Here is a 24905-nt window from a genome sequence, read left to right as displayed (position 1 = left end):
ATTTCTGAAATTCCCCTGATATATACACATGCGCACACTATCTGGCTTCAGAAAGAATCCATTGGGAACAGATCTAAATGTCCAAAGAGTAGCTCCACCTCAAACCCTCTGAACAGATTTCCTGTCATTAGCATTAATATAACCATGGAATAAAGGTCTGTGACTCCTACATAAAGAACAGAATTCCATTCCTTTGCAACAATAAAATCAAGATTAATTTCTTCTGAAATACTTACACAGTATAGACATTGTCTAATCCCAGCAGATCCTTAAAAGCTGTTTTCATGAAATGGAGAATCCTATTTGTACTCTATTAAAGAAAGCTCTCAAATGAGTTTTGTGGCATCATGAAGTTAGTTACAAATAATGGTTTTTGCTCTTTTATTTTTATTATGTATAGATGTACATGCCTCCATTGTAGGTCACAATAATTAGGTTTTTCCTCCCATTTGTTCTTTACAAAATGGACAATGCTGCCTCTATACATGTGCAACTCTAAATAAGCCCTGAGTAAGTTTTAAAGCACATTAAAATATCTGTAATTATTTTTGCAGCCAAGGATCAGTTAATAGGATAGCATTACACTTTTATGGAAAACACAAAGTTTAAAAAAGTAAGATTCCTTTTGCTTTTATAACTAGGCATAAGCACTGTATGTTACATTATATACAGTTACAATCCATGTAATTAGAAAATGTGAAAAGAAGCAGATTTCTTTTTTCAATAGCTATAGCTTTCTTTTCTTTTAAATTAATTGCAAGTGATTCACTCTACATCAGTATAATCAGGTGCAGAAGACCTGAGAGACTTCAGGTTGTCTGCGGTATATATCTTGTAAACATTCAAATTTAAGGTAATATGTGGAAGATGAACATGATATGATCAAATATATAAAGTGCAGTTTGTGGGATGAAAAAAGGAATGGATCCAATGTCACAAAACTGGAATAGAAAACTAAAAAACAACTAAACTAAAACCCCAAACACACACCCAGACAAGAAACTTGCTTAAGAATAAGCTTGTCTGCCTGCTGACAGTACAATCAAACTAACTTGGAAATAGTCATGGGAGGCTGTAACAAATTGCCTGAGAACATGCGCAAGGAAGAACTTCGCTTGAAGAGTGGATCCAAACAGGATGAGAAATTTGTATCTTTACAGTAGCAAACTGTTTCTATATTCCATGCCAGAAAATGGAGCCGGGATTAGACAGAAGAGCTGTTAAAAGGCTGCAGTCAGCAGTACCGTATCTCTTTTCAACAGCCAGTGTTTCTGATGGACATTTTCCAGGGATGCAAAACAATCCGTTATATTTTTTGCGGACAGCGTGGAAGACAAGGCTATGAGTTCGTTCTTCAACAAATAGGAACTCGAGTCCAAGCAATTAACCAGTGCCATGGCTGCTGTAGTCAAATACACCTTTCTTGAAGAACGATGAGAACTCACAGATCACGTGTTTCGACAGACTCATGTCCTCTTTATTTATGTGCAGTGGGGATGATGGAGAGTTGAGCATTGCACCAAAGAAACTTCTGAGGTATTTCTGTGGAGGAAAATAAAGCCAGGATCACAATCACTATGAACAAACTACTTTGCTTTCAGAAGCACTTAAAGAGAGGAAGCATTTAGGTAGGCACCTGAGGGCAAGTGGATAGTATTTTTGAATTAGTTTCCAGTAGGGTTGTGCTTTTTTTTTCTGTTTTGTTTTTGACCCGAATCCAAAATACCCCCATTTTGTTCTTTGTTCGAAACCAGCCAATCCGAAACACCCCAATTTTGTTCTTTGTTTGAAATTGCAAAATCCGAATCCGAAACGTTTTGGATTTTACAAAATGGCCCCAGGGAAAAACTAGTGGGTGCAGGTGGTAGTGCCCAATGGGTGGAAACTACCATCCAAATTTCAGAGGAATTGGACAAAGGGCTCGGTTTTGGTGAATTTTTGAAGTACAGGATTTTTCACTTAGGGAATAATTGAGGTTTTAGCAAAAGTATAGCTTCATGTTGGGGGGAAAGGGGTGGCCCAGAGCAGAGTAGGGTAGGTGGTAGTGCCTAGTGGGGGCAAGGAAGCTGCCAGAATTATTTCAAAGGAATTGGGCAGAAGGCTGATTTTTAAAGATGTAATGGAGTTTGCGTGTCTGTAAAGTTCTTCCCCATAGGGAATGATGGACCTCCATAATTCCTGCCCCATAACTGCACTTGGGGGGCACCAGGGTGGCCCAGAGCGAGTGGTGGTGTAGACCACATAGGGTGCCAACTACCCCCATGGGTTGCTAACCCATGGGGTACTGGGTTCTGTTGTTTCTGAGATGTTTTGAGTGTAGATTCAGATTCTCTGGTAGCATATGAGAGTGGATTCATGGTTTGTCATTGAAAATCTCATATGCTACCAGAGAATACACTCAGAACACCTCAGAAACAACAAAACCCAGCACCTCATGGGTTAGCAACCCATGGGGGCGGTTGGCACCCTATGTGCACTATACCACCACTCACTTCCGGCCACCCCAGTGCCCCCCAGGTGGAGTTATGGGTCTGCTGAAACCTCCATTATTCCTGGGGGGGGGAACCTTAAAGAAGCGTAAACTTCAACAATTCCTAAGAAATCAGCCCTTTGCCCTATTCCTTTGGAATCTGGGTTGTGGCAGACACCCCTTGGGGCACTGCCACCCAACCCACTGTTTTGCCCCTCAGGCCCCCTTTCTGCCCCAAATCTGCTCCAAAGACATTTCAACTTCAGAAATTCTTTAAAAATCAGCCCTTTTCCCTATTCCTTTGGAAACTGGGTGGCAGCAGGCACCCATTGGGGCACTACCACCTGAACCATTCTTCTGCCCCTAAAGCCCCCTTTCTGACCCCAATCCACCCCAAATAACATCAACATCACACATCAACAACAGCAGAGCTTTGGAAAAAAACAGGCAGATTTCCAAAGGTCATGCACATCCATATCCCCCCCATCCGAAATGCAACTGATCTACACACAACAGTGTGAAACAACAACAATGAAATGCACACTGTCCCACTGGCCAGTGAGGGTAAGTGCACACTGCTCCACTAGCCAATGAGGGTAACATTTACCCCTAAATTTGCTTAAAAGGAATAAGGAGGCAATTGCCAGAAGATCAGCCCATGCTTTCGCTTGCCAATCTGCGGGCTGGAAGGGCTGGAAATTCAAACAGATGTCAAAACTCAAAATGGAGACTGAAGGAGAAAGACTTTTTGTGATTGCAAAATGGAGTTCCAAAACAGCCAAAACAACAAAACATTTTGTATCCGAAACAGGGACGTTTTGTTTTGGCTACAAAATTTTCTGTTTTGAGCATTGGGTGTTTTGTTTTGGCTACAAAACAGCTGAAATGGCCTGTTTTGTTCATAAAACGTTTTGTATCCGAAACGAAACGCACAATCCTAGTTTCCAGTAACGTTATATATGTAAACAGTATTTACATACTGTTATCTAATTTTTTTTAAAAAAAATCTGTGTTACATTATGCTTTCACATGTACAGGAGACCCTTGTTTCCTGCAGATTCTCCCTTTGTGGATTCACAGGAGATAGGGGTAAATTTATGCAAAGCATACTTAAGGACATAATGGTTAAATATATAGAACAGGCCTTGCTGAAGGAGAACCAGCATGGCTTCTGCAACGGCAAGTCTTGCCACACTAAACTTTTGGAGTTCTTTGAGAGTGTTGACAGGCATGTGGATAAAGGTGACCCTGTTGTACAGGCGAGCACGAACTGCAGCCGGAATTCAGACTGGGTCACAGTTCGGTGAACTGGTTCCGTTCCGTTTGGCTGAACCATGATTTTTCACCTATTCATGGGCCCCCTGCCTGCATACCAATTCAGTTATCGCAGGGGTAGTTCTACTTATTTGTGGTTTTCTATCTCATGATAACTGATTTTCCAGCCAATCATACCAGCTGGGAAGCAGGGAGGATAATCATTAAATAGCCACTCTTCCTGCCACCTGGCCGGTGAGCGGGGAGGTTTAAATAGGGTTGTAATTGACTGGGTGTCTTCCTTACTGCATCTTTAAGCCCTCTCTCTGCCACCCATGCCACTACTTAAGTCTCACCACTTGCACAAGGGTACTTTAAGTGGCGCGAGTGCCTGGGTGCCTTCCTCGCTGCCTCTCTCAGCCATTTACTGCCTCTTTAAGCAATTAAGTGGACAACCTCTCTGCTACCCATCTGGCATTCGGGGAGTCTTAAAGAGGTGGCACGAATGGCTAGGACACTCTTTGAGTGTCCCAGCCACTTCCACTACCTGAGTGTTGAACCTAATCCCATTTTCTGGATTAGGTTAAGGAGCATAGGAAGCTGCCATATACCAAGTGAGACCATTGGTCCATCTAGCTCAGTATTGTCTACCCAGACTGTCAGTGGCTTCTCCATGGTTGAAGGCAGGAAACTCTCTCAGCCCTATCTTGGAGATGCTAGGGAAGGAACTTGGAACCAAGATGCTCTTCCCAGAGTGGCTCCACCCCCTGAAGAGAATACCTTACAGTGCTCACACTTCTAGTCTCCCTTTTGTATGCAACCAGGGAGGACCCTGCTTAGCTAAGGGGACAAGTCATGCTTTCTACCACAAGACCAGCTCTCCTCCATGAGGTGGTTAGGCACTTAAATATTGCTGATTCACCATTCGCGGGGGTTACCCAGAACAGAACCCCTATGAAAAAGAAGGCCTTCTGCACTTCATGTTAGAAGATGATTCAATGTGCTTGTGTTATATTATTGTTTTGTCTAGCACTAGTTGTGTTATTTTATTGCTTTGTCCTGTATTCTACATTGTAAGGCCCTGGGGCCACTGGTGGCCCCCATTAACCCTAAGTGCACCCACCTGACCAATTGTTTATTGGGCCTGTGTGAAGCTTTGGCTGAAGTTGAATACTTTGCACAACCCCCCTGCACAATGTGGGATTGTAGAGTGGCATGGAGCTCCTTTGACGGAAAATGAGTTCTCACAATTAAGGGTGTTTTCTTTTTTTGGACGAAGTGTCCCCCTTTGGAAAATAGTGAAGATCACCGTTCTAAGTCAAGGTTTCTTTTGTAGTTGTACATGTAAACATAACTTTAATCTAAACGTAACTTTAAACTTCAAATAGTAAAACATTAAAACAAATCATTGGAAATGTAGGAACCATAAAAACTGAACTATCAACTGTCTCATAGGGTTGCAAACTAGAGAAGCCAGGAGAAGCTGTGCGATTTAGCTCCATGAGGCGAAGGACCTGTTTTTCTTAAACTATAGTTTCCATACCACATTCTTTTGAAATGGAAGGGAATTTCAGATGAAGTTTGTGATATAGGTCAGTGGTTCAAAAGGGGGGAAGGGAGTCATACATTCTATATACAATAATTTTGTATGAGCCTAAGTTGCTCTCTCAATATCACTATTAGCTAGCTCCTTTACCAGACAAATCAGGGCTAAACTAGAAGTGACATGAAGGATCTGTTATTAGGATCTGCCACATTTTTATATATAAAAAACTCAGCTACCGGAGAACTAAATCAGATCAAGACTCATAGGATAGCTGTGCATTCCCCCTGCCCCTTCACAAACAGCAGCTTTGCAGTTATAATTTTAAACAAGAAAACGATGGAGTGGGAAAGGATGGATTCCCCCTCTCCCACCAGAAACAATTCACCTACCTCCCAGTGACTTCTATTATTATTTTTAACACAACACCATGTCTAGTTTGGTCCTAAGACAATTTCCTCTGTCACCCCATTTAGTGCTTCAAACATTATCAAGTTTATCAGCACTTTGGAAACTTCAGTGAAAACTCATTAACAGATGTTTCATGACTACAGCAAGTACACAATCTAGACCTGCTCTACCTGAATTTGGCTAACTATATTTGCAAAAATGTCAGAAATCTCTTTCTCTTTTGCAATGGATTTTAATTTTGCATTAAAATGTAAGGAAATTTGGTTTGCCAAAGCCATCAGAGTAAGTATTATACATCTGCCTCATTATCATCACTATATTATAGGCTATTTTGGGTGCTGCAGGAGGCCATACAATTTTCATGCATCCATTTTAGGTTAATGGGGAACTTCCACATCTCCCCTGGACAGATGCACCCCAGATATTGGGTTAGCTCACATATCTTACCTTGCACAAACCAGAACTATAGATAAGCAATAACTTCAGAGATAACCTGAACTGTAGATAAGCAATTCCCTTGTGCATCCTCTTTGTGTTGCTTCTTGTAGTGTCTGAAATTGTCTCTGAAAATTTACTGTAAACTATATGCCAAGCTAGACAAAAGGTTAACACACATCACCATCGTGTGTGACCCCCCATTAAAATAGCAGTTGTTGCAGTGGCACATTCAGGGACAAATAGATGGGGCATACATCATGCTGCGCATACATTATGCTGCGCGTGCTCGCCAGCGGCGGAGACAAGCGCACGCCGCGAAGGGTGCATGTGCGCCGCCAGCTCTTTGTAGTTTAAGGCTTACAGAGAAAAACGATGGGGGCAGGGGCAGCAGGGAGGAACTCTGCTGCCCCAAGAAAGTTTTTAGAAGCACCAGTGCCAGAGGGGAAAAAGTACTACTGCCCCCCCTTAAAGAGACACTCCCCCCAGTTCCGGACCACGCTTCTGTGGTTCCGTGCACATCCCTAATGGGAGTAAAGGGGTTAAAGCCCCCCCCAACGTTCTCTCTAATTTTTTTTCAGATGTGTGCAGAATGAGTTTTGTTCTGGGCAGCAGTATCAAGGCAGTGTGTGCGCATGTGCATTCAGAGTGGGGCCTTCCTTATTCAATCTGAGTAGCATCTAAAATTAACTGAGCAGACATAAAAAAAACTTGTGAGCGTGCGCATGTGCACTTGCCTTAGAGGGAACATGGCTCCCACTGAGGTCCTGATCCAGATTCCTCCCCTATGGCTATTTTAAATGGGGGGAAACATGCAAACATGAGGCAATGGTATGTTTAAATTTTTGCCTAATGAAGAGTAGTAACATGCAATGGAATCCTTAGCTCTATATAAGTAACACTAACCAAATCTTTGGGAAATTATATTAATCTACAGAAGTCAATCTTAGAAGACATCTCTATCTATCTATCTATCTATCTAATTTGTACACCGCCCCAAACCTACGTCTCTGGGCAGTTAACAACAGCATAAAATGAGTTAAAAACATATACAAAAAAACTTAACAATTTAAAAATAAACCAGAGATTAAAACCTAAATTTTTTTTTTTAGGAAGCTAAGAAAGCTTGGGCAAAAAGATGGGTTTTCAGGTGTTTTTTGAAAATTGCCAGAGATGGGGAGGATCATATCTCAGCAGGGAGTGCATTCCACAATCTCGGGGCAGCGACCGAGAAGGCCCGTCTCTGTGCAGCCATCAAACGAGTTGATGGTAACTGGAGACGGACCTCCTCAGATGACCTCAATGGGCAGTGGGGCTCGTAGTGAAGAAGACACTCTCTTAAATACCCAGGGCCTAAGCTGTTTAGGGCTTTGTAAGTTATAACTAGCAGTTTGTGTAAAGGAGTAACGTGGTCTCTCCGAGATGACCCAGAGACCAACCTGGCTGCCGCATTCTGAACCAACTGAAGTTTCCGGACTACATACAAAGGCAGCCCCACGTAGAGTGCATTACAGAAGTCAAGTCTGGAGGTTACCAACATATGTACCACTGTTTTGAGGTCATTGATCTCGAGAAACAGGCACAGCTGGCATATCAGCCGGAACTGATAGAAAGCACCCCTGGCCACCGCCTCAACCTGAGAAACCAGGGAGAGGTGTGAATCCAGAAGTACTCCCAGTATGCGAACCTGTTCCTTTTGAGCAAGTGTGACCCCATCTAGAACAGGTAGATCAAAATCAAAATCATCTCTAGAGTTCTGACCACGCACAATAAGTACCTCCGTCTTATCTGGATTCAGCTTCAGTTTATTCTCCCTCGTCCAGCCCATTACTGCTTCCAGGCAGGCATTTAGGGAGGATATGCCAGCTCCTGAAGAAGTTGACATGGAGAAGTAGATCTGGGTGTCATCAGCGTACTGGTAACACCCAGCTCCAAATCCCCTGATGATCTCTCCCAGCGGTTTCATGTAGATGTTAAAAAGCATTGGAGAAAGTACAGAGCCTTGAGGGACAGCATACTAAAGCTCAGATTTCAAAGAGCAACGATCTCCAATTGACACCATCTGGAATCTATCTGAGAGATAGGAGTGGAACCACTGTAAAATAGTGCCTCCCACCCCTAACCCCCTCAGACGTTCCAGAAGGATAATATGGTCGATAGTATCAAAAGCCGCCGAGAGATCCAAAAGGACCAACAGAGTCACACTTCCTCTGTCGATTTCCAATTGGAGATCATCCATCAGGCCGACCAAGGCAGTCTCCACCCCATAGCCCACCCAAAAACCAGTTTGAAATGGGTCTCGGTTACAAACTGCCATGGCATGAGGGTATGTGACACAAAACCATACAGGCTCCCTGTGTAAAGATTTGGTAAAAACATTACGATGCTCGAGTAGGATTAATGAGAGCACATGAAATGTCCAAATGCAACACTGCAATAAGATATGAGGGATGACATCTGATGGAGAATGAATCAAAAGAAAAGATGAAATGTAAGCAGCTACAAGGGGAATCTTATCTACAGTAAAGGGATCAAGGCCTGCTCCATTACAGACTGGTTTATGATAACAGCCTTGCTGTATCCCCATGACATTGCACACTGTAATCATGGACTCAGGGGGAAAATAATCTATTTAGTACAATATCCTTTGAAAAATGTACAAGTTCAAAGAGCTACATGTGGCATCAAATTTATTTTGAGAAGCATTGCTCCAATAGGATACATCAATTTTAGAGTATGGAATTTCTCCACATAGAGATAACTGGTTTGTCTAGTTAATGCTCAAATTTCAAACATTAATTATGCTAACGCAGTAGAATGGTCGATTACAACCAAAAAGAAGCTAGCACATTACATGTCTTGGTAAAACTGGTTTATTTTTTGCTGAGGTCTCCCACAGGTTGCACTGACACTCAAACCACCTTTAAAAAACAAACAAAAAACTGCATGTGGTAATTCCTTTAAGATGAATGTCAACAGACAAGAAGGTAATTTAAATCAGGGAATATATGTTTGATCAGCATTAAGCATAATGAGTTCCCAAAACAACAGTTCCCTTGCATGAATACACACAAAAAACAAGAGGGCACTGGTAAAGTCACCGCTATAGGCAAAGGCGGGATTTGCAGTCCAGAGCACTTGCAGACCATGCAATAAGCACAGAGGGCAAAGGACTCTTCACTGAAGACTATTTTTGCAGTATCATAAAAGCTATTTTGGATAGGCTTGTGCTTACACCAACCCTGCCCCCTCCCACATGAAGGGTTGGTGCAGACAACAAAGCTGGATTTGATCTCACTTTATTTGAGTGGGTCATGCTGCATTCATTCATGAACATACAAGTTAGTCATGACTAATTTGTGTCCCATTAATTTCAGTGGGATTTAGGCTGGATGCTCCCCACTGATTTCACAATGGGAGAGAGTATGTGCATCTTTCCCATTGAAACAATTGCTTAAAAACTGATCAGCTTTGGGTGCCACTTGCATTCTCTCCAGCAGGCACAATTTTCTTCACAACATGGATGCGATCCATCCATAGTGGCACTAGTGCTAGTGAGTTAACACACACCATTTTCTCAGCTCTGTCCTCAGTTCTAGCTCCCTGCACCCACCAAAAACTGTTTCCAAGGGTCAAGAGACCCTCAGCAGTGGGCTGGGATGTGTAATCCTTTGCATAGGATTACCAAATGCTAAGGAAGACGGAACCCCTATAATGAACTAATCACATTGAAGAAAGAACGTGGAAGAAGCAGCTTGTAATGCAGGAGTACAGTTAACCCCCACCTCCATCTTTCTCTCATTCTACGGAAAACATGGATTAAAGAAAGAAAGCTGTGGTGCAACCCCCTTACAGTCACGTCACAACCTATTTGTGGGTCATGACCCATAAATTGGACCAATGTCTACGAAAATCAAGTCAGTGCGCAGGCTGTGAAAAAGGCAAATTCCATGATAGGGATCATTAGGAAGGGGATTGAAAATAAAGCTGCTAATATTATAATGCCCTTATACAAATCTGTGGTGCAGCCACATCTGGAGTACTGCGTACCACTTTGGTCACCGTAAGGACATTGCAGAACTGGGAAAGGTGCAGAAGAGGGCAACCAAGATGATCTGGGGCCTAGAACACTTTCCTTATGAGACAAGGCTATAGCCTCTGGAACTTTTTAGTTTGGAAAAGAGGTGACGAAGGGAGACGTGATCGGGGTGTATAAAGTTATGCTCAGAGTGGAGAGGATGGACAGAGAGAAATTTTTCTCCCTCTCTCACAACACTAGAACCAGAGGTAATCCCATGAAACTGAAGATCGGAAAATTTAGGACTGACAAAAGGAAGTACTTTATTACACAGCGCATAATTAACTTATGGAATTCTGTGCCACTGGAAGTGGTGATGGTCACCAGCTTGGATGGCTTTAATAGGGGCTTAGACAAATTCATGGAGGACAGGTCTATCAATGGCTACTAGTCTGGTGGCTATAAGCCACCTCCAACCTCAGAGGCAAGATGCTGCTAAATACCAGTTGCAGGGAAGCAATGGCAGGAGAAAGGGCAAGCCCTCACCACCTGCCTGTGAGCTTCTTAAAGGCATTTGGTGGGCCACTGTATGAAACAGGATGCTGGTCTAGATGCACTTCAAGCCTGATCCAGCAGGGCTGTTGTTATGTTCTTATGTAAGATAAGTTTATAACATTGGCATTCTAAATGTTTACATATTGACTTGTAAGGCTGGTCTTTAGCTATATGCCACTTTTATTTATTTTTAATATATCAGTGGGTTGGATGCTAGCAGAAGGAAAATAGGGTCTAGCATCATTTTGCAAATACTTCTGCAAGAGTTCACACAGTTCTACGATGGATAGATTCGAGATCCATTTTCATTATACTTGTGCAAGAGGCTTCACAAGTTTTTGTGCAAAGTGAAAGACATCATTGGATTTAGTTTCACCTTTCTCATGCAATGTTCTAGTACAAGGTGTAAACTAACCCTTCCAGGTGTGGAAGGCACTTTTGGATCCAAACCAATGGAATGTATAGAGATTTTATGAGTTTTGTGAATAATGAAGTTAGGCATATCTAGAACTGGACTTTCTTCAATACATTGGACATGCACCTTCAGCTTTGCTGTTTTTCCTTAATGGTGCAACACTGTCTTTTTGTTTTGCTGCATTTTTTTTTAAAAAAAGCATCCTACAGACACACAACTATGAGAATTTTTTTATAGTCTTGCAAAGACATTTTATTACTCAGTGTCACATAATACATTTTAAAAAGAGGATTCCCTTCAAACTTCATTCAAGGCTCAAGTTGCTCCACAATTGCAGAGCTTTGACTCAAAATAGGAAAAGGTGATGGTACTGCCCTTTTAGTTAGTCCTACATTGTTATGCCCTTTAGACAGGCCAACTGGTTCAATACAGCAACAGTTATGCCTGGTTTAATGTCAAAGCATTATCCTTCCATTTCAAATAACCCTGAGAGAAAGAAAGGAAGTGTGTGGAAGCCTGCTAAAACTTGGATCTGCTTCTTTATTGACTGGGCTGAGCAATTTTGGTCAAGATTTAGTCTGATCAAGAGCGAATTGCTAGTCATTTTAAAAATGTATCCAAAACTATCATTTTAATAGGGTTCTCCTCTATAACACTGGCCTAGTAAGACTGCACTATATCAAAAGGGAGATGCCATTTTAATGTTTTTTGCACTATCCCACATTGAGGGTTTCATAGGATTTTATGCTTCGTAACATAAATCTTAGTTTAATTTAAAGTTATTAAAATTATTAGACCGAGAATTGCTTTTTGAAGATTTAGAAAGGAGCCCTAATTGCTCTTCCAGTTGTGACATATTAGCAAGGAACACAGCTCACTGACACTGTTCTCATAACCTATTCTGAATGGTGACAGTCTTCAAACCCAATGGTGGAGCTTAACTAATACACTTTCTTTTCTAATGACATTGCAGCCATTCAGAGCCAAAGAGATTGCTCAGTGCAGTGACTCCAAAAGCCATTATCGGTGGCCTTGTTCTACCCATTGCACCATTAATGCAATGCACCAGTCCAACATAGAACTTACTGTTTCAAGTAGACAAACGGCCAATAGACAGGTCCCAGGCCAGCTCTTAAAGTATTCAGGGGGCTTGCTTTGGTTAGCTTCCCTCTTTGCATTCTGAAGGCAATAAGGGGAAGCAGGCAAAACAAAAAACAAAACCTCCAAAAACACTTTGTCTTTACATCAGCTTTCCTCTCTTCACATCTCAGTCCTGCTTCTCTTTGAGCAGAACCTCATATCTTAGACTTCTGCTAACTAACAAAATGATACTTTTCCAATTCATATCTGTGATCACATTGTTGCATCTTTAAAACCTTTGGGAGCTGTAGAAAGTTATATGAAAACACACAATCTAAGTAGTCTGGAAAACAAGATGGACAGATAAATGATCAACACTTTGCTTAGATGTAACAGTTACATGAAATACAAGTCCAGTAAAATTTCAAACCTATTACATTACATTTGAGACATGCACGGTTGGGAATGGCAGTGGTTAGGAAAAGCTCCCCCCATCCGCAACATAAAGAAGCTCTGTAGCTTTAGCTTCACTGAAATCAGTTTCAAAGTCAAAAGAATTTCTCTATCTTCAAAAAAATGACAATTTTCAGACCTTTAAAGGTAGTTAATATATCACCACTGAGCAGATTTCAACAGTCTCAAAGTAAAGTTTTAACTACAGATGCAGGAACGAGCTCATCCAGAAGCTGGCTTGCCATTGAACCGGCCCAGTTCGAAGGCTTGCCCTCAAGGTAGATCAGACCCGGTTTGGCTCGAGGTTGAGCCAAACTGGCCCACGGCCGGTTTGGGTTTCTGCCTCAGAGGCAGACTTTCCGCCTCTGAGGCTTTGGGAGGGTGCGGCTGTGGATGCAGAGGGGTCTCCAGTGGTTCCCACTCCTGCTGCAATCCTCCCCACGGTCTCCCATGGGCTGTTCTGGCCCATTTTGGGGTCGTTCTGGCTCTCTCTGAGCTCGACGCAGCCATTTTGGAGACCACTATGCTTGTATGTAGGCCATTTTTGTGGCCGGACCTGGCCACGCAAATGGCCCATGTGCACACATGGTGGCCACCAAAATGGCCACCGTAAACTCAGAAAGAGTCAGAACAGCCCGTGGGAGACCAGGGGGAGGGGAAACAGCCAGCCCCCCCCCGCCCTGCGGCCACAGCAGCACCCCCCAAGGCCTCAGAGGTGTTAAGTCCACCAAACAAAACAAAAAGTCTCTGGCACCCCCGAACAGGGCCCAAATTTGAGCTGAGCTAGGCCCCTTGTTTGGGGTGCCAGAACCGAACATGCCTGCTTCAGTTCGAGCCCAGTTCAGATTCGAACTGAATGAGGCAAACTGGTTTTGTGCACACCTCTAGTTATAACCTTCTATCTTTTGACTGATTGCTAAGCGATATGAGATCATCTGACCACATACAATGTAATTCTTATAATTCCGTATTATGGGAAACATGGGGCTGCTACTAAAAACAGCAGCCCTGTGTTGACTTCTCCCATGCCGTAGCATGGACTACATACAGCTCCTGTCCTGATGCCATTATACTGCATTTTCCTCCCCTACATAAGAGCATCTAAAACCTGGGAATACAGAGCTGACCAGAGGGACAGGAGATAACTGAAGATGATGGAAACTGAGAAGCCAAATACAGGACCTGACAGGGCAAGGCAAAAGACAAAATGAGAGCTGAGGTCTTGAAGGAGGAAGCAGCAGAAAGTGTGGGGGAAAGAAAAAATGTTTTGGCGTGAGCCCTTCGAGTGAGCTTTCAGGACCACAGACATAGTCACCTTGTACAACCTGTGTCTTCAGCAGAAGGTCCTAACCATAAAGATGACTGAGCAGCAGACAGGACGGCTTCACACACCTAAAGCTCCGTGACTTCTAAGGGAATTGACTAACTATATTAAATAGGGATATGTCCCTAATCTAAAGTTATTACCACCATCCTTACTGGCAATATTCCTTTTTGCATCTATTCCATTTTTAGGTTTTTTTTAACCTATAAATAGTATATGAAATTGTTATTGGCTTAAAAGACATTCCTTTTAAATACATTTTAATTATAATTTTGGTTTACCTTACATGTTGATCTACTGGTTGGCTCTACCCCTCACCAAAAGCTTAATCCAGCAACAAAAAGGGGAGGGGGAGGCAAAAAAAGAAAGCTATTAGGTAAAGGATCACTGGTAGCAGTGCGGGGTGGTGGAGGTGGAAAACAGAGTAAAAATGATAAAAGCCCAACCTGCCAAAGTAGAGGAGAGCTGGTCTTGTGGTAGCAAGCATGACTTGTCCCCTTAGCTAAGCAGGGTCCGCCCTGGTTGCATGAGAGGGAGACTACATGTGTGAGCACTGTAAGATATTCCCCGCAGGGGATGGAGCCACTGCTCTGGGAAGAGCACCTAGGTTCCAAGTTCCCTCCTTGGCATCTCCAAGATAGGGCTGAGGGAGATTCCTGCCTGCAACCTTGGAGAAGCCGCTGCCAGTCTGTGAAGACAGTACTGAGCTAGATAGACCAATGGTCTGACTCAGTATATGGCAGCTTCCTATGTTCCTACATTTTAAGTGTGTCAAGCTAACCAAATATCATCATGTTCTAAAGCCCCAACCTCTTCCCCAGGGTATCTACATGTCACTACTGTGCATGTAATACCGGGCAGCCAGTGTCGTACAGCTTGAGTGTTGGGACTAGCCAGGGAGACCAGAGTTCAAACCCTCTTTCAGCCAAGAAATTCACTGGGTAATTCTTGGCCAGTCACTTATCTCTCAGCCAAATCTACCTCACAGGGCTGTTTTAAGGAGAAACATAACCATGTACAGGTGAAACTCGAAAAAATTAGAATATCGTGCAAAAGTCCATTAATTTCAGTAATGCAAATTAAAAGGTGAAACTGATATATGAGACAGACGCATTACATGCAAAGCAAGATAAGTCAAGCCTTAATTTGTTATAATTGTGATGATCATGGCGTACAGCTCATGAAAACCCCAAATCCACAATCTCAGAAAATTAGAATATTACATGGAACCAAGAAGACAAGGATTGAAGAATAGAACAATATCGGACCTCTGAAAAGTATAAGCATGCATATGTATTCAGTACTTGGTTTGGGCCCCTTTTGCAGCAATTACTGCCTCAATGCGGCGTGGCATGGATGCTATCAGCCTGTGGCACTGATGAGGTATTATGGAAGACCAGGATGCTTCATTAGCGGCCTTCAGCTCTTCTGCATTGTTTGGTCTCATGTCTCTCATCCTTCTCTTGGCAGTGCCCCATAGATTCTCTATGGGGTCAGGTCAGGCGAGTTTGCTGGCCAGTCAAGCACAGTATACTGTATACTTTTCAGAGGTCCGATATTGGTTCCATGTAATATTCTAATTTTCTGGGATTGTGGATTTGGGGTTTTCATGAGCTGTACGCCATGATCATCACAATTATAACAAATTAAGGCTTGACTTATCTCGCTTTGCATGTAATGTGTCTGTCTCATATATCAGTTTCACCTTTTAATTTGCATTACTGAAATTAATGGACTTTTGCACGATATTCTAATTTTCCGAGTTTCACCAGTATTTCACTCTAGGCTCCTCAGAGGAACAATGGGATATAAAAGGGGGAGGGGGGGAAATGGGTGTGCTCTCACTTCAATTGCCTGTGTTGGAAGATCTCAACAATCAAAGAGTATATATAGCCTGTCACCAGATGAGATCATGAACTGGTATGGTTTAACTCCTATATCCGCACACTCCTCTAAGATTGCAGAGTTTGTCTTTTTAACTGGTTAGTCCTTCAGCTCTTGCCTGAATGGGTTAAAAAACCTTTTCTGCCAACCAATGGCTGGAGTTTTTCAGTCCTAAATGAAGCCTTAAATGGGTGGTGATTTTTGCCCATGGCCAAATTGATCAAGCTGGTGTGTGGATTCCACCACCAGCTTCCTGCTTCTTTTTTTTTGTGTGTGTCTCCCTCCCTCCCTCTCCAAGACACTTTGTGTCTTGCAATTTAAAAGTGGCTCAACATAAATACTTTCTTGGGGAGGGGGCATGTTTTGTGGGACCCTATTTGGAAATCGCCTAGCCAGAGAATAAACGCTAATACTTAAGATACCTTGTACTTTTTTACTTTTTAAATTGCTTTTGTCATGCTTAGAGGTTTCTTCTTCTTTACTTCTAATGCTATGTAAACTCTGATTTTCTTTACATAAATTCAGTGTTTTTTAAAAATATATATATTTTAAATTACAATCCTGTGCCTTAGGTCCATTCTCACTCTGCCTAGCCATGCTTGCTTTGGCTATTTGCTGCTTCGGTATTCAGCTTCCAAAAATATAGAAGTTATTTTCTAACAGCCATATTTGGGGTCTGGAAAGACACAGAGCTGTATGTAGCACACAAGAGGTTAATATAGGTTTGGGGCTCAGTGAGACCTCAGCAAGGAACTGGAAGGTTATAACAGGAGCTTAAGAAATAACTCAGCAATCCCAAATTTTAATGGTTAAATCTATTTATAAGTCTGCAAAGAGAGAATTCATGGGCTTCAATCAATGTATTAAAAATCCATACACTGATCTTAGAACATAAGAATTTGAGGTTGGTGTTAAGAGGCACTGTCTTAACAGTGATTCTTCACTTTCCTGCAGAGTTGGTTCCATAAGGTGGTGCTGAGGGATTCTTGCTTGACACCTTGGCCATCAGCATATAATATCCCCCAGGATTCCATTCCATCCCCCAAGCTTTTTAACATCTACATGAAGCTGGTAATAATTCCAGGGGCTTGAAATCCATCCAGCTACAATATCTGTCCCTTCCTCAGCTGGAGATGTGATAGACATCCTAAACTGGCGTTTAAAGGCTGTAGGGGATGGATGAGGGTGAACAAACTGAATTAAATCCGGGAAAGATGGAGATGTTCCTGGTCAAGAAAGCTGCTGATTCCATTTTTGTTTATTCAACCAGTTTTAGATGAGATTGCACTCTCCTGCACTCTCATTGCAATTAGACGCCCAGGTGCTGCCGTAACTTGAGGGATCTTTTTCCAGCTTTGGCTGGTGTGCCAGCTGTGCCCATTTCCGTCTCAGTGAGATCTGGCCTGGCCAAGGTTGTCCATACCCTCGTCACATGCCAACTGGATTAGTGTGATGCAATACTTATAATTTAAACTAGAGGCGACAACTCTACATGGGGTTGTTCTTGAAGAAATTTCAATTGGCCCAGAATGTAGAGGTGAGGTCTTGACAAACACAAGGCCCTCAGGACATACTACACCAGTTCTTTTACAGCTGCACTGGTTACCTGTTTGTTTTCTAGCTCAATTCAAGATACCACTGTTGAATGTTAAATCTCTAAATGGTTTGGGACCAAGGTCTCTGAAGCACCACTTCCTCTCAGGAATCTGCCTGAGAACATCTCAAGATCCATCTTGTCCAATACACTACATACAACGTTGTGGAGGAACAGCAATCTATTCCTCCTAACCTTTTTACCGCTGCCACCAAGTGGACTTTAGGTATGGCTGGGTCCACTACAACAGCTCCTCACCTTTATCAAGAATCACAAAACAAACAAACAAAAACCTCAGTAGTGTGGAAAGGCTTACAGGTGTAGGGTTAAGACAAATCAACAAGCTTCTATTTTTTTTTTTAATAGCAAGAAAGTTTACTTTTAGAAAAAAACTGGTTCAATTACAACATTATTTTGCAGCAAAAAATACAAATTAAAAACAGTTATTAACAGAGCAGGTGAGGGAAAAATAAAAAATGGGAAAAACGCAATCAATACGTGACTCTATACTGGTCCCTACTCAGAGTCCTCTGTGCTTTCTTTTCAGCGTCTGGCTTGCTGAGTAGTGTCTTGTTCTAACTACAGCACAAGTCTGGGGCTCAATCCAGCCTGCCTCTTCCTTTTCTTCTAGTGATTTCAGCTAGGCTTCTCTTCTTGCTGGCTGCTTACTCTCTGCTTTCATGGACTCACTCTAACAGACTTCCAGACTCTCTTCCTTCTGCAACCTCCAGCTCTTGCGCTCTCTCCAGCAGACTTGACTGACTTCCAGGATTTTGCCTTTTCTAAACCCTCTCAATATATACAGTTTCTCTGGCCCAACAGGCTTTTTTAGCCATACAAACAAAAATTTCCTCCATTTAAAACAAAAATACACAACCTCTTTCCCTCCAAAAAATCAACTGTCAAACTATGGAAAAACAAGTTTGAACTTGATCCTGCCAGCCTTCTCCATGCACAGGGATTTGCAACTACAAAATCCTATATACAATAATGCAGTTTTGCATTACGTATTTGCAAAACACACAATTAAGCCAGGCCCAGAAATCACGAGCTAGAAACATACAAAGTCCTCAAAAGGTCGAGCAGGTCTTCCCAGCATGCTTTGCACTGCCAGTAGATTAGAAAGCCTCATTATATTAGCAGCTGCCCTCTGACTGGCCACAGAGAAGCAGGAGGTGGAACCAGTCCTGCTGAAGCAGATCATAGAGTGTGTTTTGCAAGTGGCACATCCATGGCCGTCAACCCCTGTACCCACAGCTCTCTATTGTTTCCAGGCCTGCTGGTCCTGGTAGCTGTATAGAAAAGATAAGGCATCCAGAACAGCAAGATAGGAAAACTCAATTCTCCTATCTTCGTTAGGAGTAGGTATAAATCCTGAGCTACCCTACTTTGAGCAACCTGAGTTGTAGAGATTTACATGACAATGCAAACCAAGGTCCCTGATGTTGATGGTTGTGTGAAAAGGCCTACTGGCTCTGAATATGGCCATTTTCACTTGACTTCCCTCCCTTGTGAAAGCTGTTTGACTGAGCTTGATCTCTGTTTCCCACTTTCAAACATTTACTGCTGCAGAAACCTGATCCTCTCATTCCATAACTGCTATACTGTCTTAGGAAAAGAGACTTGTCAGAAAGGTTTGGAATTTTGGTTTATATAATGTAATGCCTACCTGCTGTAGCAGGTTAAGAGCTAGTATTTAGTTTGTGTTGAATTTGACAATATGACCTATATGTAGGGAGCCTGTGATCTGAAAACAAACTCATCATGAACTAATTTGGAAAGCTTTGGTAATTCAGTCTCTTAACGGCACATAGAAAAACAATGAACTCTTTGCTTGGTTTGTATTCCTGCCAATAAAACTAGGTTCACAAATGTTTCAGTGTTTCAGCAGGAGCTTTCCCAGACAGCCGGCTTTACCGCAGATTTTCTACGAGGCTTTACTGCGAGTTCAAAGTTGTCCCCCAAAACCGCAAGAAGTGGATTTTTAAAATTGGGAAATCAATCAAGCTACACTCTAATATGGGATGAAACATCCAAATTGTGTGTGAAGTGCTCCCTGATAGCTTGCAGGACAGGTGTAAATTTGGCTGATATGTGAATGCACACCTCCATTTTGGAGGAGATGTAAACTAAAAGCCGGGTGTGAAAAACTTCAAGGTGTTATAGGAAATTGCCCTGAATTAGGCTGAAACCATCTTTTGTAGCTGCACAGCTATGGGTTCACTGCTCTAAAACCAAGACAATCAAAATGTAACAATATTACCTGCTTTGTCTATTGTATTGGTTGTGAAATCATCTAACCTATTATAGAGAATTTTCCAGTGTACCTCTGTTGGCATAAGCACGTTACAGTGAACTGCTATTGAGCAGCATCAATCAGATTAACTATCTGAGCCAGTCAAGTTCAACCTGCAATAATTAACTGCAATGATGCTTCCTACTGCACCTTAATAAATGAAATTCATTAAGAATCCATAGGACTTAATATTCCTTGTAACAGCTACACATTAAAGCTTATGTTCTTTGCTGTCAATGAAGAAACACTGTTTAGACTGTCGGTGGGGGGGACCCTGTGATTTACCATTTCTGTAGCTCTGTGAATCTGCTTTTTTGGACGTATAAGGCCATATTAAAACAGATCAAAACAGGCCTGGCTAGTGAAGGAAATCCATCTTTTCTCCTGAGCACTAGTTAAAACAAGTCCTGTCAAAATCTATTCACAGACAACAAAGGAATTGAATTTACTCCGCATCTCTGAGTCAACAGTGACAGGATGTCATTTGCCAGAGCGGCCTTGGCAAACAGCTACCCCAAGTGCTTGACATGCATCGCCCTCAACTTCCTTTGGTGAAATAAAAAATTGAGGGATGATTGATAAGCATGCTTCGGAAAAGGACAAGACCAAAGTACATCTCGCGGCCTTGCTTGAATGCTCCCTTTATTGATACACTTGGGCTCTGCATATTGTTAAGAATCACGGTTTGAAAACTGCACAGGTATACACCCAGCCAATGAAATGATTTGAGTGCAGAAGACAATGAAGATTCTCTCCTGATCTAGCAGGAGTGGAGATTGAATTAGGCTAAACAGGCAAACAATTAAAGAAACAAACCAAGAATCCTACATTAGGTATTTCTTACTCCTTTCCTGTTAAAATGAAAAGCAATCTGTGACCACGTGGAAATTCCAGGCACACGATTAATATGCCTCCTTTAAAAGTTAACAAATACACAATTAGTAAATTGCAGTAGTATTTTATCTTGCATCTTAATCTCCTAGAAATCCTACTAGAAGAGAAAAACTTAAAGAAGAGATCCTAACATAGGTCACCATTTAAACTGGAGGCACCGTTAATAAGAAGCTGCCTTAAAGCAATTCTTGTGAAGCTCCAGTACAGCATCTCAAAACAATTTTCTTAATAATTCTTTTTGAACTGACATCCAACTAGTAGCTTTGACAGCTCTTCCTAATTGAGCAAAAAAGCATAAACTCCCACCAGAAAAGTCTAAATGTTTCCCTTGCTAGTGTTTGATAGAGGGTTTCTGTGTCCCTCCCCCTATTGAACTAGCTCTGTTTTTGTTCATTTGGGGACAAAACAAAGCAGGAGTGCAAGTGAAGCAGATGAGCAATTACAAAACAACATCTTTCCCATTGATTGTATTTGCATAAGAAACCGTTTGTTCCTACAAATGCCATACGTTCTCAATTTTAAAAAATAAAATAAAATTTTTTTGTAACCCAACCTTCAAGAGCTATAGGGAAAGCATATGCAAAACAGCTAAATAATTAAATAATTAAATAATTCAAATGTAGACACTTTATTTTTCAGTAAAATGTTTGGTTCTCCAATTTGCTTTAGTAAACTTTAGTTATTTCAATGGCATGCCAGAGGATTGGATTTTGGACACTAGTTGGCATTCGTAATAACAAAGCATGGGTGCAAGTGCTGCTACGGTAGCACTGATACTCCCTGGGGATGGGGGGATTTTGATGACCTCCTCTTCCCCCAGAAGTGTATGTGCCACCCGGAATATGTCAAGTACTGTGTGACCCTCAGGGACACATTCTGATATGACACAGAGCACCACTGAGGGAAGGGGAGGCAATAGAACCCCCATCACCCCCTCACCACCCCCCACCCCACATGCGATCCCCAATGCTGCGTTAGACAAAACCATCAGCAACACCTGTGCTTTTCACATAGTTCTAACACTTTTGTTAGTCTGGATGCCAGACAGTAATTTTACTCATTTGTGTAAGCAAACGACATTATATCATATTTAATACCACCAACTGTAAGTTATCAATACGTTACTATTTATATTTATAACTACACTCTTTAATCTGATAAAATTAGTAGCATATGCCCCTTCAGAGGCTTAAACAATTTTGCTTGACATACTGTAACATTTCTGCACTTGTTTATTCCTTTATCATGATGTGCAGATAACAAATGGAAGCCAGTATAAATATTTAGTAACCCAAGAGTGTCAAGAGTCAGGATTTTGCTAACTTTATTTTTACACTCAAAGTTACATACAGAACGAAGAACTAATGCCATGAGCTGACTTTTTAGCAGTCACCTCATAATCCGCACGTAAGAATCAACCCATTTTGGGTTTGTCAAGTGAGTGGTAGCAGAGCAAATGCTAACATGTTGAATATACCTTATGGCAAGAAAATAGTTGTGTGAATCAGCCTCATGTGTAACAGGACAAAAGGAACAGGAAAGGGGGGGAATCAATAAAGCAAAAAAAGAAAGAAAGAAAGAAAGAAAGAAAGAAAGAAAGAAAGAAAGAAAGAAAGAAAGAAAGAAAGAAAGAAAAGAAAAGAAAAGAAAAGAAAAGAGAAAGAAAGAAAGAAAGAAAAATGGGGGGGGGAGCAAATCGCAAGACACTAACAATATCTGATGATATTTCTGTTAATGAATAACCCAGGAAATTATATGCGGTACACCACTGCATTGGAAATTCACATGCAACAAAGAACAAAACCAAAAACAACTTGTGGTGTCATAAGGGACATGTTCAAAGACTCCAATTCACTGAAAGCAAATAGACATAATTGTCACAAATAATTTAAGTCACATTGATTTTGGTGGGACAAGCCAGACATTTTATGGGCTGGGGCCAAAATCTCTAACTGTCTTTGTATATAGAACATTTAGCTAGAAGGAAACAGATGCATTTAAATTTTAATTTAGTGCCTACTAAACAAACATTTAAACATTAATATCAACTACTTTCTACATCGATACTTTTTTATTCAAAACTAAAATAAACTTTCCAAATGTAATATCCATAAGAAAAAGATTGATATCAAAGTATCCCCATTTCCATACATTTCTGGTATTTAAATACAAATATATAATCACTATAAAAACAAGAAAAAGCAAAAAGAGAAAGTAAATAAAGCACAGAAAAAGAGATAATCAGGCTGAGTTAAATATTCTATTAAGATCAATGTACTGTTTCCCATTGACCGTTAATATCCTGGTCAGATACTTAATTCCTTTGAGAAAGTGTTTTACAATGTCTAGCTAGAACATTAAGTTTTTCATCTTATGTACATGTGATGTCTCACACATTTGTCCATTAACTTCAATAGCACTTTCATTTCTCAAATCTGTGCTGATCTAGTGCCTGATGATGGGCTCCTCGGGTCAGATGGCACTCAATATGCTACTGAGGAAGAGCTGAGGATCTCTCAAAGTACCAATGGTGTTTATGATGCGGTTAGATTAAAGCCTTTTGGACATCTAGCAGCTGATGTTGCCATGTGGTGGGGGCGGGATCTGAAGTTGCAAAGACAGAATTACAGTGGGGACATGGAACCTAAGAAGCATGACTATGGGAAAGCTCAACACAGTGAAAGATGAAATGAATCGACTACAGATTGACATCTTGGGCATCAGCAAATTAAAATGGACTGGAATAAGACACTTTCAGTCAGAAAATCATACCATTTACTATTCAGAACATGAAAAACAAAGAAGGAACTGTGTTGCTTTCATAGTCAGGAAGGATATAGCAATGACAGTACTTGGGTACAATGTGGTCAGTGACCAACTAACATCAAATAGATTTTGTGTACAACCTTTTAACATGGCAGTATTTAAAGTCTATGCCCCGACAACTGATGCAGAAGAAGAGGAAGTTGATGAGTTTTATGCTCCAGTCTGAAATTGAGAGAACATGCAGTCTGCAAACACAGTTGCAAGTTCAGTCTGCAAGCAAGATGTGCTGCTGATGGTTGGAGACTGGAATGCCAAAGTTGGAAATGGTAAGGAGGAAAACACAGTCAGACTGTATGGTCTAGGAAACAGAAATGAAGCAGGACAACAACTTATTAGTTTCTGCCAAGCCAATGATCTCTTCATTATTAACACATTCTTTAAACAACCAAAGCGACACCTATACACGTGGACATCACCAGATGGAGTACAGAGAAATCAAATTGAATACATTATTGGTGCAAGGAGGTGGACGAGCTCAGTTATAACAGCAAAGACGTGGCTGGGGGCCGATTGTGGTACAGATCACGAACTGCTCATGCGCAAGTTCCAAGTCAAGCTAAAGTGGAAAAACAAAACTACCCAGCTTCCATGATATGATCTTGAGAATATACCCACCATTTTCAAGGAGAACATCAGGAACTGCTTTGAAGTTCTGAACCTCACTGATAGGGAAGCAGAGGAACTATGGGATGAAATCAAAGAAGTTGTTAAGGAAGAATGTGAAAAGAGACTGCCAAAAACCAAGAAACAAAAGAAAGCAAAATGGATGTCAGAATAGATGGTGGAAATTGCCAAGAAGAGCAGAGAAGTCAAAGTCAAGAAAGATAAAGACCTCAGGAAGACTAGGGAATTTCAGAAAGCTGTTAGAAGAGATAAGGAGCAGTACTACGATGACATCTGTGAAGACTTTGAGGATGGAAATAGACACAGAAAAACATTAAAGGATCCAGCAGTCAAGAAATATGCTGCAGACTAGCACTTGGTAGGGTTGCAATGAAGGCCTTGGAAAGGATATTTAGATGCCGTGGCGTGTGTAGACCTACAAAGTATAGACATAAGTATACCTACAGAGATGTTAGTTTTCGGCGGTATAAAAATATGTTAAATAAAAAAAAAAATAAGGATTAGAATCGTTTGGACAATGGTTTTTCCTGGGACACTCAATGGATGCAAAAGCTGGACTTGGAAGCAGCAAAGTATTGATGCTTTTGAACTTTGGTGCTGGAGAAGACTTTTGAGGATACCATGGACAGCCAGGAAAACAAACAAATGGATCATACAACAAATCAATCCAGAATTTTCACTTGAGGCACAAATGACTAGGTTCAAACTATCATACTTTGGACAGATTATAAGAAGACCCATCTCCCTTGAGAAGTCCATCATACTGGGAAATATTGAAGGAAAGAGAAGAAGAGGACGACCAGCAGCAAAGTGGATGGACTCGATTACA

At 41.5% G+C, this 24905-nt stretch overlaps 1 protein-coding gene across 7 annotated transcripts in view; it reads right to left on the bottom strand.

Moving 5' to 3' along the window:
* Positions 1-364: 364 nt before the first annotated feature.
* KIF16B (kinesin family member 16B) overlaps positions 365-24905 on the bottom strand; it is a 180399-nt gene continuing 155858 nt past the window's right edge. For all 7 annotated transcript variants that reach the window (XM_053284535.1, XM_053284534.1, XM_053284536.1 and 4 more), the window contains one exon: positions 365-1542. In XM_053284535.1, the coding sequence (XP_053140510.1) occupies positions 1384-1542 (159 nt within the window). In that variant the 3' untranslated portion in view covers positions 365-1383. The remainder of the gene's footprint in view (positions 1543-24905) is intronic.

The sequence above is a fragment of the Hemicordylus capensis genome, chromosome 1, assembly GCF_027244095.1.
Source record: "Hemicordylus capensis ecotype Gifberg chromosome 1, rHemCap1.1.pri, whole genome shotgun sequence".
Taxonomy (NCBI): Eukaryota; Metazoa; Chordata; class Lepidosauria; order Squamata; family Cordylidae; genus Hemicordylus; species Hemicordylus capensis.
Note: the sequence above shows the minus strand (reverse complement) of the source record. Positions and strands in the feature narration are given on the sequence as shown.